Source organism: Scatophagus argus, chromosome 1, assembly GCF_020382885.2.
Source record: "Scatophagus argus isolate fScaArg1 chromosome 1, fScaArg1.pri, whole genome shotgun sequence".
In the NCBI taxonomy this organism is placed as follows: Eukaryota; Metazoa; Chordata; class Actinopteri; family Scatophagidae; genus Scatophagus; species Scatophagus argus.
The window spans coordinates 11,148,143-11,164,926 of record NC_058493.1 but is presented as its reverse complement, the minus strand read 5'-3'; the positions used below and the strand labels follow the sequence as shown (position 1 = coordinate 11,164,926).

General features: G+C 39.3%; 1 protein-coding gene across 2 annotated transcripts in view; it reads right to left on the bottom strand.

The window, feature by feature from the left end:
• nfatc3a (nuclear factor of activated T cells 3a) overlaps positions 1-16,455 on the bottom strand; it is a 63,019-nt gene extending 46,564 nt beyond the window's left edge. Inside the window, exon 1 of one of the 2 annotated variants that reach the window (XM_046383063.1) lies at positions 15,876-16,455. In XM_046383063.1, the coding sequence (XP_046239019.1) occupies positions 15,876-15,966 (91 nt within the window). In that variant the 5' untranslated portion in view covers positions 15,967-16,455. Of the gene's footprint in view, positions 1-9,284; positions 11,167-15,875 lie in introns of those variants that run through there. The other variant, XM_046383072.1, reaches the window with a different exon arrangement.
• Positions 16,456-16,784: the final 329 nt, after the last annotated feature.

The following is a 16,784-nucleotide window of genomic DNA, read 5'->3' as shown; positions in this document are numbered from 1 at the left end:
TTTTCACATGCACATTGCATTAATTCACCTTTACTCTAAAGACTAACAATAATAACAGTAATAATAATCTTATAACAAACTTTATTCATATATCACTTCTAAAAAAAAAGTCTTTTAAAAAGTGCTTCACAGACAGTTAAAAGAATAAACAGCAGACAAAAACAAGACAGAGCCACAGATAAACATAAATTCAGAGAGACATTTTAAAAAACATGGGCTACACTAGAGATCCTGTCTCTTAAGAGTCTGTAGGTGGCTGAAAACACTTCCCCTGTTGTTGAATGCATGTTCACGTGTTGTCCCCATTAAGATGCTTTTTCTAAATGGGTGACACGTCATGCACCATCAATCCACCACAGGATTTGACTTAATTAGCACAGTTCACTAAATAAAAAAATGGTGCAAATGGAGCAAGGAGGGGAGATGGAGAAGGGGGAATAAGAGAAAAGTCGAGACAGTCCGCCTTCCACTCTCCTCGCATGTCTAAGGGGCTGTTAAATACCATAAGGTTAGTAAGTATTGATACTTTGATCATTTTTCAATACCAGCTGAAATGATACAATATCTGCATTCAGTAGCATTGAAAGTACAAAATCTGTAAAACTCAAGGTTGCATACATGAAAAATACTAACAATTAAGAGGGATGCCAGTAAAAAGCATTTAACTGACAAGAAATTGGAATTATAGAGAGTTTAGGATGGTTGTGGTAATGAGCAATAGCACAAGTCAACATCAGTATGTGCAACAACGCAACAAGCAGGAAGCTTTTTCAAATAGTCAAATGTAAAAGGTGAACAAGTCAATAGATGTCCTACGATTCCTTATCATTCTTGTTCTTCCTCATATTCATTTGGTAGGAATCCTTATTCCTAAATTGACATCTGCAGAAAGAATTATTTTTGATTAACAGGCTAACAACACAATCAGGTTATTTTAGGTCAAATATTAAATACAGGTGATTCCGAGCAGGGAAGGGCAGGGCAGTCCCAGGTGCTGACTGAGTAATAAGATGCTGCCTTAGTAAATTAGGTGCTAATTACACGCAAATTGCAAGTGCAATAGAATTAAAGTTGCAGAAAAATATTTTGGGTATCTTTACACATCAAGCAGAGCTTCAAGTCCAGCAAAACGCCTGATACCAGCCAGGGCTTACCAGTCTTAAATGAACTGACACAAGCATCATTAAGGACACTAATCAACTGGCTACTAATTATCCAATGGTCTATTTAGCACTTCTTGTGTGAAGAAAAACGATACAGGAAAAACTTTAGTTGCTGGACCAGGTAAGCTGTTAAATGTACTTTGCAAAGTAGCACTTATGACAACTAATGTAGGTAGGGCAGGTAGAGTCCTAGTCATTGATAGTTTGCTCACATGGTAACCTGATTAGAATAAAAAGGAACAGCATTGCTGCCATGTTTATAAAGAAATGTGTGTACTACCCAGGGCTTTTAGACTAAATTTATAATTCATAAGAATAAATCTTATAAACAACATTTGCTGTTAGAGTCTTAAGCTTTAAGTCAGTGGTGTAACATTCCTTTGACCTACTGAGCTCAGATTATTTTTTTTTTTTATTGTCAGGTTGTTTATATTCTGTCTCTTCTGGCCCCATGTTTATTCAGCAGGGGTAAAGCTTGCAGGCAAAGGTAAGATGACACTCTGATCCTTTTCTACTACTATTTTTCTGGTTTTACATATTTTTGCCCATCATAATACATTGTAAAGAGAGATAAGTGTCAGTGTTGCACAGATGGGGGTCAGGCTTGGGACATCTATGTTACCTGGCCCACAGCCCTCTCCTTGCCCTGAGATAAGATTAGCCTGCTACCTAAAACCCTGTGAGGAAAGCCCCCCCGCCACCCGGTCAGACCCAAACACCAGTCACCTCAGGACAGGGGGATCATAGAGGTCAGGAGAGGAGAGGAGAAGAGAAAGTAGTGGTACTGTTGTTAAATCAGTGGCCTTGGTTGCAAAGCACTTGAACTGTTCCTGAAAGCCTGGTGCCAGTGTGCCACACAAGTGTCCATATATCAGACAGCCAATCCGGTTAAATAAAGATCTCTAAGAGGCTTTGCTGTACCTAAGCTAATAATAGCTCAGCCTCAATAGGAGATGTTTCAGTGAAGCGCTAATTGTTGGATGTTTGTGACAAGCCACAAAGGCCGTTGTGTCCACACGGTAAACACCTGACCCACTGGTGATGGTGGCATCCACTGTGGTTCCTTGACACAAAGCTCAACAGGCCTCTGGCCGACTGTCACACTGCCTGGGGATTCTCACTATGGGGATAATACATAGAGACTTTGCTGTTCCCTCCTCCCTCCCTCCTACTCTCACTGCACACAAAGTGTGTCAGGGTCCTGTGACCGACAGTGACACACAGGCCCACATTCTGAGAAAGCCCACTTTACTACTGAGGGAAGGAGGGATTTGTCTCTCCCAGAGAAAACGACATGCTCATTGCTGCGACAGGTTCCTACTGGTGCACTCACAGTCTTTCAGTCTACCTGTGTGCATGTGTGTGTGTATGGGTACAAGAGTGTGGGTGGTGTTTGAATGTGTGTTCTTGTGTGCCTGTGGTTGTGCCTCTGTGCCTTCCTGTGTGTTTCTGTGTGTACGTTTGTGTGCGCATGTGATTGTTGTGCATAGGTCTGCACACCCCAATACTGTCTTAGGTTACCCACTAGTCTCAACACCATGTGGTGCTGGTGCTAGAAGGTAATCTTACCCAGGGTTCCCTTTGTGGTAGGCAAGTAGATTGATTAGAGCAGGCTCTGCTTACATCCCCTGTACAGAAGGCTTTGTGTTCAGGCCAGTCTCCTCTTTCATCTCTCGTCAAGAGCTGCTGACCAACAGACCTGAGCAAAAGCGTACCTCAGGGCAAAAATGACATATACCTCAGGTACACACTATGTCCTAGGTCTGTAAAGCACGTGCAAAATGTTAATGTTCAGTGCTCATGAAACCTTTTATTCAATGTTTCTTGATCATTTGAGTTGCATGGTAGTTATCCTCTCATAAAACAAGTTTCTGTTTCTCCAAATATGTCTGTCATGTTGCCTGACAAAACACTCTGAAAAAAGTAAATTTATACATTTTCTGGAACTTTTTCATTGACCCTTTGCAGCCCTGGCTGAAACCTCAACAAAGGGCATTGGCAAAGTTTATCTTGATGAATCTATTGAATCATTTACAATAATTCAAAAAAAAAAACCAAAACAAAAAGACATTTTTCTTTTCAGGTACAAGAGTCTTTAGAAATGTTTTTTAAATGATTAATCATGTATTTAACATTTGAGATGATATATATATTTGCACTGATACCCCAGCAGAGCTCACACAAAAGCCCAAAAAAGAAAAATCCTTCCCCCTGGGTTTTCCAAGAACTCTGTGGCTGGCTGGTTGCCTACATCCTTAAACACAGAGTGAGTGACGCACATGCACACACGCAACGTAAGGGTTGGCCTACACCTGTGGCTCTAAGCTCTACTGACTGGGTTTATGCCAAGCCTACCGGTGATCCCTGTATGTGTCTGCGGTTTGGTCTATGTCTGTGTACATATAAAGTTCAGTGACAGTGAACTGGAAAGAAATACAGGTGTAGGAGAATAAGGCAGGCTGGATTTATCAAGAGCCATTAGATACATATATATACTGCAGAACCCTGATGTATGGATCTCAGCTTAATCTGGCATCTGCAAGTCCTTGTTATTGTCTTATCCTGTAATGTTATGTCAGGGTTATATCAAAAAGCTCTCCTCTGGCGTCACAGCAGACTCACTAGCCAGCAGAGGCTTAACAATGGCAGCCTAAGCCAATGTTAACATATGCAGGCAGCTAAATTAAGCTCCCAATTAACAATCTCACGCCGAGATAACATTATGGGATAAACAAAGAGTGCCAAGTAGCGACCTGAACTAAACACCCACCAATGCACGAAGACATCATTAATTGCCTTTAGGTTACATTAATTTAGTACTCTAAAAAAGATCAACATAAAATTAATACAAATAAGAAAAAAGAAAATGCCTTAAGATGAGAATGGTGTTTCAGTACAGTTTAAAAAAGACCCCTGACTGAGCTTTAGACAGGAGTTTGGAGATCCATTGCTGAGGGGTCGAAATTTATCAGCGGCATAGCAGGCAAAGAAGCAACAGCAGCTTGAATTCTCTGTCACTTTCCACTGAGGATGTGTCTATGCTGGGCTAAGATGTAGCGAGCAAAAATATGCTCTATAAGATGTGTTCTGTTAAAACTCGCAAACTTTTTTCCACCTCTTTGAACCTTTGTGGAACATGTATTGTAAATTACAATCGTGTTATCTTCCTCCTGAAACTATAAAAAAAATGTCCACACCAGTGGCAACATGTTTGCCACTCTAGTCCACACATGTGTGGCTCTACAAAGGTGCAGCGGTTTGACGTCATGAGCATGACAACAGCGTGCTGTGCTTGTTATGGTTCTCCTTCTTTTCTGTTTTTATTGGCAGATTGCAAACCAAGTTTACAGGTGCATAGCATCAACTATAAGACTGCATAGATGCTGTGCTTTTCGTCAATGAAAGCAATTTTAGCTTTGTATCACTGGCCCTATTTTCACCTATAATTTCATTATTCACCAGTGGCTGATAATATAAATTTCCCTTATAAATATCGTACCGGTAATTCATCAGTCCTATAAATATTGTACATTCCTGCTTCAGGCACAGTATTGCTGTGCAGATCACCTGTGTTTTCACAGCCCCCAGAGCCCAAAACACAATCCCTCTAATTATGTGTGTAAAAAGAGACAAAAATGATTACTAAAAAATGCAGCTATAACACTTTCTGTGAAGGAAAACCTTTGGTAACAAAGCTAGATGAGCTAGAAATAGGACTAGGACTAATTCAAACACAACTGCTGAATTGAAATCATCAGACTGGGGAAAATTCTCAGGCGTCTATCACTTAATATCAGACAAAAACCAAATAATGTAGAACACGTTTTGCTGGATGTGTGTTTGGATTATATGTCCCAAGATAGACCCCCGGAGGACCTTACGAAAGACTGGTAAGCCACAGAAGGAGGCCAGTCCTACCACGACAGGTAACACACGTGTTTGACAGGTATGAACAAAACCGAACTAGAACCATATCACCGATGGTTTTCCATGAGGCTGATTAAAATGTCACAGTCCACCAACAACAGTCACTATTAAATTGTTTATTTTGGATTTTACTCACTTATGTGCTGTTACTACTCCAGTAAAATGCGTCATCTTTTCCTATTTGCACATAAGAAATTGTTAATTTTTTGAAGCAGCCTGGTTTGCTAAATGTCATGAGAAACATGGTTTCCCTAATCAGGATTTTAAAAAAATTTGGAAAACCAATTGAACACAGTTAGATTTCTGCTGGGGAAAAATGTGTCTAGAGAGTATATAAATACAGTGTGTATAAGAGTATTTGGCCATGTATATTCTTAATTGGTTTTCTACTCTTGCCGTGCATTTGCATGACACAGCCCAGGAAAATGATTATTACTTGTAAATGTATTCAAAATAACATAGTTCACAGTACAACTAAAACGAAATCAGGAAAAACTAGAATAACCACCTCACGGTTGTATGGCTCCACGCACCAGTCAAGTTGCAGTTTACATCCATGTCTGTCTGGATTCATTTTGACTGAAAGAGAGCTTCATCACATGGAGTAGTGACAATCACCTGAATCTCAGGATCATCAAAACCAATGAGCTTGTGGTGGAATATAAGAATGTTACATAGAAATATGAATGTTGCTGCAACAAAGCTACCAATTCTAAAGCCCAGATGCTTCACACACATCCAGCAGCACAGAAGCTCTTCACAATCAGAACAGTTTCAGACAAGATTAGTGTCACCAATGAAGTATCTGACCAAATGTGAAATATGGTCACATTTTTGCAAAACGTTGAGATGTCACAGTGAAGCTGACCTTTATCCTTTTAAATATAAAATGTTATTATTTCATCATTTGTCGTTTAGATACTTCTTTGAAAGTCTACAGACGTTTTGGCAAATTTGAAGAATTTTGTGTTCCTGAAAAATTCTTTTCACGAGAATGGGACGCACAGATAAACAGATGGATATAAGGAAAAACAGTTAAACACATCCAATAAGCCGCAGCATCATATACCAAGAATACATTTTAAATATGCCGGCCTTAGTTCAAGTGCATATGCATGTAAAAACAGTTTTTTCAGTAATCATATTGCAATTTCCCCTCTTGTCTCCTCCAACTAACCTTTTTTGTGTGTGTATGTGTGTGTGTATACATGTAAACACAAAACTCTTCAGATAGTTCATGTATGTATTGGTTTTCAGTAGAGCAGGAGAGCTACAGTTCATTAGAAAACTGGCCTCCAAGGCGAACATAAGCCGCCTGATGGCCTTCAATAACCCAGAGCAGATAACATCAGAGGCTACTGCTAGCAGGGGTGACATTTAAACAGTCTGTCAGGGCTGACTGTGCTTGTGCCTGAAAAAAATCACCCGGGGAGAGAGAGAAAGAGAGGAACAGACAGGGAAAAAGAGCTTTTGTGTGCCTATATGTGTGAGAGAAAACAAAACACACAGAGTGTGAGAGAGAGAAATACAGAGTAGAGAGAAGAGTTGACATTTACAAACTAGGTCCTATCTTACGCCTAGTGCAATGTGGCACACGGCGCAGCGCAAGTGTCATTGCAAGTTTTCAACTGACCCAGTTGCCATTTTCATGCCCAGCACGAAAACATGGTCAAAGTACTTAGTCTAGGTACCTGGTCTAAGTACTTGCACCCATTTGTGCGCCCACAGACTTGTTGGTCTTAAAATGCTGTGTGGCCAGGCAAATTGATGCCTCATTGCTATCTTGAGGCAGCAGAGAGCAACTGTGTCATTGACCAACAAATACCTGACCCTAAAGTCAATTACTTTCTCTGCTATTTAAAGGGACATTATTCCGATGATACACTCGATTCCATGCACTCCGTAATGCCACTGCAGCAATTATTGTGGGATATTTAAGCGGCAAAACTAAAAGCTGTAGTTTTAATATTGATAGAACATAGGAAATTCACCAGAGGAAACAGAATGTATATTTAAGCTTATGAAACGTATATTTTTAGACAGCTTTAATGAAGCTCAGGATTTATCAGGAGGACACCTGCTTTGCTCAAATAATTTCAGTGAAAGGACCTGGACAGCTCTGTGTGTGTGTGTGTGTGTGACAGAGAGAGAGACAGAGAGAGAGAGAGACAGAGAGAGAGAGAGACAGAGAGAGAGACACCTTTTGGATGTGTAGAAGAACAAATAAGATTAATTAACATTAGAACCTCACCGATCCTGCTGACATGTCATGAGATTTAAATAATCAACCTGGTTTTAAAGGGAATAAAAAGTTCCTAAACAAAAATGTGCATACTGTGTTCTTGGTAGCATCAACAAAGTAATAGTAGATATAAAAATAAGTAAAAATAAGTCTATGTTCACCACATCAACAACTGCCATCCAAACCTCCTGGCCTTGACCCATTTTCACAGAGATTAATTAAATCATCTGTACCAGCAGAATTACTTCCCATCCTCTGTCTTGCTTGCTCATGAATGGATGAGGATATGATGAGGTGGTGAGAAATGCAGCATCCTCAAGTAAAAGGTCCATCTGCTGTACTTGGGGGGAGAGGTTCATAACAGTCCTTTTGCTTTTGATCAAACTTGTAATCAGGCCAACACAAAGTATCTGAAAAAACTAACAGGACAAACCAAGAAAAAACAGGAAGACAGCTATTTCCTCTAAAAGTGGTTTATGTCCAGAAACAAAACGACACATCAAGCATGAAATTTCTTCATTTATGTATTTTCACAGCTCTATAAGTCCATGCATGCTAACAAGATGACAAGAATATCTTTATTATCGAGTGAGACCAATTCATGTTTTAATATTTTGTGTATAATGTGCATAAAGTGATCTCGGGTATTGTTAAAACTTCTGTCCATAAAGCCCAGCTGTCAAAGACCACATGGTCCACATTCCAATTGTGACCCATGAAGTAGGGGCCACTCAAACTCATGGGCCCCAACTGGAATGTGTACCATCACTTATTTACTTATCCCATCTACAACCTCCTATGATTGTTCATTGTCAAAAAAAAGCACCACAGCAACCACTGTTTCCTGATAGCTCATTTTAGAATATTTTGTTGATCGTTGGACACACAACAGGAGTGGGACAAGAAAAACCACATGGGATAGAGGTGCCAATACCAAGCATTAGCCTGGCTGAAATATGGCTTTGAGTGGTTGCCTAAAATAAAGTGGGATTCAAACCACCCTAATCCCTGTGTAGCAAGCCATGCCTCATAGTAAAAGGGGACCAAAGAGAGAAAGAAAAAAAAAGAAACCAGATGTAGGAGTTCAACAGCTTTTTCTCTGGTGTAATGTAGCCTCTGACATGTTGATACAGCACAGCCAGCGGTAGCTTCAGTTACACTAAATTTAAACTAGACAGATGCCACACATAGTTACTCATGCCTCGCCCCGGGAAACAAACGTCTCATTCATCACACTGGGTGCTGGGTCCCCTTCAGTCCAGTAAGGTTAGGGGGCAACCACATGGTGATCCAGCCCCACATGTGGACCTCATGCATGACTGTCTGACCTTTAACCTCTACGTCTTTTTCATTTTCAAAGAAATACTGGAAGTTGTAGTTCCATAAACACTCTTTTTCTGACCAACAAAGCCTTCCTTTTGAAGATTTACCAAGTTAACAGAGACTCGCTTGTCTAACTTGTCTAACACTCCGCTGTCCTTTTTCTCTTCCTTAAAAAATGATGATCCAAGCTTTGTTTGTATGTTTTCCTCCCTTCTGTTATTTTCTTTTTACCAGCTTTTTGCATTTAATTTGTGGTGACATTTGTTATAATAGCTATGCCTATGCCTATATCAACAAGCGTCAATGTGCTACATGACTAACACGTCAGCATATCAATATATAATATTTAACATATCAACAAACTTCATAATTATAATAATAAAAATATTTAAACAAAAATATTTTTAAAAAAGCAATTTCCTAAAAATGAAATATGTGCTGTCAGTGAAAAAGTAACATCTTCTATTGACATTTTAGGGAAGTTTTAATATAAAATCTGACAGACTTCAGGACAGCTCGTACTCTAGTGACAGCTGTTTGACTGAGTGGTGGCTCCCACCCCTTAATATATAAGTCTAGACTACACACAAGACACACCTGGCTCGAGTTGGGAGTGCCGGCACACTCACCTAGCGATGTAGTGCACAGCATTCTTCCACTCCTCTCCCCGTTAAGATCGCAAAGCACTTGAGCAGTAAAAGATGAAGGCTGCAGACGTACTGGGACGAGAGGGATTCTCCTGCACTAAGTACAAACGAGTCACCAGAACCTGCCGTCTGCCCTCTGCCACTCTCTTTGGGAGCTCAAAATAGTCCACCATGAGAGCGATGTAATTTCAGTCTTTCCCACGACAAGGACTAAGAGGATCGTGCTCTTGGTTTACAGAATCGGAGCAATGACAACAACAGAGACAAGGGCAAAATTGTTTTCTCCACTGGCTGCTTTCAGTTTGATTATTTCATTATGATAATGTGCCTTGACATATCAACATCCAAGCAAGATCAACTCAATCCTGCAGATGCAAAAAATGTCACAGCACATTAGCAGAACAAAATCAAACCTGACTAGTCACTAAGTGGTTGTGGTGACTGCTGGCATCTGGAGATTTCATTAGACCAGAACGGGCTCTCTGATGTCACTGGTGGTCTCTTTCACATCCTGAGAAAGCAGTGAGAAAGGAAAGAAGCCTCAGTCGTCCTGGTAGTGGGTTTACAATGCTCTGTGCTGGTATGGTGGCAACCGAAAAACCAAAAAAAAGGAGAGTAGGTGGACAAAATTGCTGTTCGTGTTCCTCTTAGAAGCAGCTAGAGAGCGGTGTGCGCCCCTCTCCTTTCATTCCACCCTGCCATCTGAATCCCACATGGCATGTCTGGGCAGAGAGCCAGACACCTTTGGACCTACAAGTCTGCCACCCATAAAGGGCACTTCTGCCCCCCTGGCTCATACCACCTCTAATGCCCAATGAGGCCACTGCTCGTGACCTGCATAACCCAAACTCACCGATACCTTTTTTTCACCACTCACATAGCCACTTCACAATAGATGTTTTATCACATATGGAGTAAGTGGCACTTTGAAGGATAAACCCAGATACATGCTGTAACATACTGTAAGATGGATTGTGCTTTTTTTGTTTATGAAACTAGGTTCAAAAACTGTAGTGGGGAAATATGTTCTATGATTAGTTGTACAACAAAGCTTAACCTGTTTGATACCATAGATGAAAGGAAGTTTGAGGCCACTGTCTGTATCACATGCTAGTGTTTAATATGGCCACTTTCAATGTCGTTTGTTTCACAGTGAAAGTTAGCGGTAAACTACAGAAGACAAGGTCTGGGATTAATGCCTGTTATGCAGAAAGTTACTCAAAACATAACTTAAATACCTCTTAACACGTAGTTTTCACTGTCTGTGTAAATCTACGGCAGGCTGCCTGTTTAATTTTTCTTTAAAAGCCAAAACCAATGAACTAAACAAAGACAAAACCCCATCAGAGGAAAAAGTGCTGCAGAAAACAAGTGAAACAAGATCAAGCAATGGTGACATAATGAAAACATAACACCATCTGTTGCTTTACATAGTGAAAATCCTCTTGCACAGAGAAGTTTGTATGGATCTAATTATGAAGTAGCCTAAGGAAGTTTTGAGTAGACTGTTAACTTTTTAGTCGGTTCATGAATACATGATGTAGGGCTCACTGATGAACTGCCTGCTCCCTTGTAACAGACTAAAAGCCAAAGATATTCCATATTTATGAAACCAGCAAATGTTCTGTATTTTTTCTTAATAAACGATAATGTTTATAAAAGGACAAGTTGCTGTTTTTTTTCCATTGTATTTTTCCAGTGCTTTGAGAGGCACAAATTAAGTTCTATTGATCTCCACTGGTGGCTGAAGCTTCAGAAGTAAACAGTTAGTATCATTGGTAAATCAGAGAATGTCTTTTGTGAATTGCGTGAAATGACTTTTCAGCAACATAAGTAACCCCTTTAATTGAAACGAACAGAACATCCTGATATGTAAGATAAGATATGTTTATGGAGATGAACACAAGTGGATTTGTTCTGAGGAGTTAAAACTGAGAAAACCGGACACACTCACTCAAGCTGAAAGTATTAAAACGTAAGTGAAGGTTTCTCTCGGTTTCACTCAGGATTCCACTCGTTGATCTGCATCATCATCTTCTTGAGTCAAAAAATACTCATTCACGATTTTGTTGCTCCCTGAAAAAAAAAAGCTTCCAACCACTGGCTTTTTTGAGGATGAATTACAATATAAATCTAGCACGTGTGCGCTGTAGATTGTCTGGATATGCCCTTGCAGACGAGTTTCTTTCTCTTTCCATTCACATGATGTTATTAACGCACATTTTGAAAATTGATGTTTGACATTTGTGACTCGTTTATGAATCATGCAAGAAAATAAGTGGGATTCTTATGTGAATCAATGTTTTTTTACCCACCCTAAAGTTAAGTAAATAGACTTTATCCAAGTTATAACAAAGTGGTAAACTGCAAAATACATAAGAACCAATTTTTGAGGCCAATACAGATATTTATGTTTCAAGGTTAATATATGTAGGATTCATTCTTTTTTAACATAGACCTTGAACATAAACAAATATTTTCGATAAAGAGCCCATAAATTTGATAAATATGTACTACGTTAATCAGTGAAAGATCAACATAAACCTGGAAACATTGTTTCTAAAAGGTTTCATATTTTTACTGCAAACCAAAAATGCTCATTAGAATCTTTGAGTCTACTGAATTAAGATGAGCAGTATTTTATAACAAGTGATCTGAGAAAACCTTATTTGTTTGGCAACTGTTTGAGGTGGATGCTTTGGCAGTGTTAGCCAAGTTTTGTTGACCATCTGAAAACATCTCCTGGATCTAAACTACATGAAATAAACGTCTCTAAAAAGAGTAAACCTAAGTGAACAATTCATTAGGTAATTTCTCTCACAAAGGAGAAGTATTTCTAAAAGAGGCTTTTAAAAACCAATTCTACTCAATTTAAAGCTCCCTGTACTGTCAATGAATTGAGCTGGCCTTAATTTTAATTTGCTTGTCCTTGCCCCAGATTTATTTGAGTTTTGTATTTTTCGAGTATTTTGAATTTTAAATGATCCTATCTCATTTTAAGGGACTTGTTCTTCTATTCAGCTGGCACTATACATAATCGGTGAAAAACCCTTACAGTAAGTGTGCCCAATGACCCTGAACACTGGAATGATTCACCTCAAAGAGGTGACTATTTCCTGGGCAACAACTAAATACTCAGATAGATCAAGACAATGAAGACATATAAGACACAAAACAAAGAACAGCAGAGTAATAAAGAAGGACAGAGAGGCAGGGTGTTTTGCCGTAGTGCACCATTATACAGATTTTTAATCATATTCACATATGCGAGCACAAACTCAGAAAGACAGCAAGACGTCTGACAGTAGAGTGTACAGGAAGCCAACATTCACTAGTCTGCTCCATCAAAACTAAGACAAAACATGAGTAATCAGCTCACATCACAGCAATCTTTTACAAAGTAAAGCACATTCTTGTGACATACTGTATCTTCGGATGCAGCTGCTTGAAGAAATCTGGCACTGCTGTGTCATTTTTTCCCCTCTCACACCACACCAACTAAAACACTGCAGAATTGCATAGATATTGACGATCACAATCACAGCCCAGCTCAAGCAACCTTCTACGATAAGAAGCTGAGTGGTGTAAAAACCTGTCAGATATGCACATTAGAGATTCTCCAGGTTGTTACAAAAACAAGCCCTGACTTGATCCTTGCCTTCAGAAAAGGAGACCAACTCAGGAGTGTGCAACTCCCTGTTATTCTGGCTGTTAGTCTGGCTGTTACTCTTACACTCCAGTTATCAATTTGGACAACCGTCTTTAGTGCCAAATCATACAGTTCAGACCAATTAAAACCACTTGCACAATGGTGCTTTTATTTCTATGCATAGTTAAAAATTGATTTAAGACTACACGCGACAAGCTTTCATTGAGTCAGTATTTTGCCAGAGTTTTATGAAAAGGACACAGCTGGTGAATTCAAAAGTTCCAATATTTTAGGTCCAAAGACAGAAACAAATGAAGAAGCCAAACTTAGCATGAATAAAAAGAACAACGGAAATGCCATAAATTAAGAAATTCCATCATGACCTTTGCTATATTGTAAATCAGTCAGTCCATGAACGATGCACACATCTAAAAGACTCTCTGACACATATAATATCTGAATAACAACAGGCAGCTTCTGTCATTCACAGAATTAACTAGGAAGTCGTTGTTTTGTGATATCAGAAAAGTGATCCACGACCACTTCAATCACTTCAATCACTAAAATAAAATTATAATCACTGCAACAACACATGGAGATCAATATGCAATGTTTTCACTTTTTTCAAGTGTCTGCAACCATTAAAGAGTGAGCACAAATTTACCTCTTCTCAACTTCTCAAAAAACATGTAACTGTATCATTCTGTCACCTCAAATGTCAACAAGTAAATATCAAAAGGGTGAAATCTGCTTCTGTCAGTCATAACAGATATCAACTTTACCCAGTCTCATTTAGCTAGACATTACACTTCAACAGAAAGTATCAAGTGCAGCCAAAATGAAAACAAACACTTACACACCTGTACATGACAAGTTCATTTATCAGCATATCAAATATGATCTCCATATCTCAAGTAATGTTGATTTCAACCTGACACTCGTAACATACTTTCAAGCAATTTTTGGAAGACACCAGTTGACTGACCAATATAGCATCCATCCCTCAAAGATATTTTAACGGGGTGTGACCATTTGTGTGTCCAGCAATACTGATAATGTCCTCTACCGTCAGAAACTCAAAGCAGCTTGGTAGTTTATGTCTCCAAACAGAAAACTTGAGTTTCTCTCTTTCTTTCTTTTAGACATGTGTAATCTCAACACTGTTTGACAACATGATAAATTTATTGTGTACCTGTTTGTTCCACGATTTCACTGAATCAGCTGGAAGAATTTGCAATGCCTTATGTGTCTTTGGAAGCTTCAGGGATCTTGACTGAAATTGTTTGCGAGTGTGTGATGACACCCAAGTTTTACACCTCAGTTTCCATTCAGAATGATTTCCAAAACTTGATCCAAAATATTGGTCCTGGTAAATCAATATATTAATACACTTCTTACACAATTAAGCTTCTGCTGGTGTCTAACTTTGTTCCTAGTGTTACACTACTGGAATAATGATCATCTGTAATTAATAATTAACTAGTAAACAAGGCATTTGTATTTTATCTCTTCTTCTCTAGTGTGAAATTAGTTTTCAAGATAGCCTTATAAAAAAAATACTACCCTCTGTCAAAAGTTTGTCTTTTTGTTAGAAATTCTCACCTATGTAGGGTAGTTTAGCCTGGGGGATAAACACAGAGCGAGAGGGTAGTGTCATGTGGCAAAGATCCTGATCTAGATTCAAACCCAATGCTTCTCATTCAACATGGTTTACGTCTGAGATCACTGAGCAACCAGGACAAAGACTATTTTAAGGGTCTTGGAGTTGTCACATTGTTAGACTCACTTGCAATTGCACCAATACCCGTCTTCTAGTCTATCGTTGAAAATTTTGCTTAACATGGATGTAAAAAGCTGATGACATATTCTGAGGGAGAGAGAAAATGGATTTTAACAAGTTCAGTATATCACTGATTTGTCAAATTTGTTTTAAAGTAATGAGGAATGTAAAACATCACCACAATTACCTCACGATTACAAAATAATACAATAAAGTGGGCCACCTCACCTCCATGTATGTCCTCTCCTCGTTAAAACTATTTTAAAGGTCTTGACTTAGTGTTTGAATTCATCATGGTGACCACCAGAATAAAAATAAAATTAAGAATCTTAATTTTCTTTGTACTTTCATTGATAAAACAATTAAAATGTTAATTAATTAATTCCTGAACCTGGATAAAGTGAATTAAATAATGCTGTAAATAAGCACAATTTCTTGTTTTTGTAGCTGGATGAGACATCATAGGTTTTTCTTAATACAATGAAATCGTTTTACTACTCAAAGTGCACTTGACAATAACTAAACATTTACAGCAAAGATTGTTTACAGTGAAGTAACACGGTTGACATATTACAACGTCATCTGCCCTACTTATTTTGTAAACATTATGGGAATAAAAGTCTTGACAACAATAGTATCTGCCACTTTACAGAAATATACTTATACTATAAACTGGTCCCTCCATCAGCCATACTTGATCTACACCATATCAACCATACTGTAACTGCTGCAGTCCCGCCAAAGTTACACAGCACGTTAACAAACTATCTGTTGTGAAAACTGTAAGAGCCATTTTCCATTTTTAACTATATTTACAGCTGAATGAGCATACGGTAACGAACAGATTGTGCTAACCTGCTAGCATGCCAAGCTAATGACAGCTGGTGCTGTGGACAGTAGCTGAACCACCACGATAGACAGGACGCGTGATTTTCTTAAATCTCCATTTCTTAACCCACACTTGTTAGGGCTGGTTCCTCTTTTACAAGGCAAATAATCTCGAGATTTGAGTCGGGAGCTGCCGGGCTAAATTAAGCAGACAGCAGCTAAGTGAGTAACTTTAGTTAACGTGTCAGCATACTGCGCCGCAAGTTTCCTACCGGTACATTCAGTATGAAACATGCCGCTGAGCGAACGCACTGACCTGCGGGGCCTAACGGCTGCTGCTGCCCGTCCTCCCCGAAGATCAGCCTGAAGTCCAGCTCCTCATTCCCGGGGCAGTTTGCAGTAGTCATCGGGTTTGACAGCTCGGGTTTTTCCCCGCCACTCGACCGTCGACTCTTTTTGGAGCAATTTATGCTCTCCCAAAATGTCACAACATTTACCGACTGCCACGACGGCGAGTTTCAACTTTTGTTCATTTAAATCAAAGGTATTTGATCACACACGAAGTCGCGTTTTCCGCTCGTTTGACAAATCCAAAATACAGGTCGTTGGCTTCTCTTCCTCTGGCAGTTCGCTCGCTATATTCTGTCTTCAGCTTCACAGAAAGTCGCCTGCCCTCTTATGTCTCTCCTTCTCTCACTAACGTTAAGCTATTTCTCTCTGTCTCACGACCAAGTCCTTAACAAAGAAGCGTTTTCTCTGCCAGTGTTCGCTACAAAACCGATGAAATGTCTGTTTAATTGCCCGCTTCCCTCTCTCTCTCTATCTCGCCTCCTGTCGGTTTTTCTATCTCTCTCTCTCCCCGGAGCTCCTATCCCAACTTTTACTAACCCCGCGTGACAAGGCAGTTCCAGTGGTGACGTCAGCAGACACAACACAACACAAGGCACGCGCGCATACATACATACACACGCACACACACACACACACACACCTACACACACTCAACTCCTCTGCTGTTTATTAACTCAAAGTTATAATTGTGTAAGTAAATTGTTTTTTAAAGGCTAAATTGCCTTTTTGGTGCCCAGAAAGTAAAAAAAACTTCACGCAAAATATAGGGATTATTTCCATCAAATATATTTGATGACATATTGTTACTGCGCTATTAAACTGTTTTTTTTGCACGCAGCAAACCTTTTGACCTTGCCACAACTCGGTCTTAGAG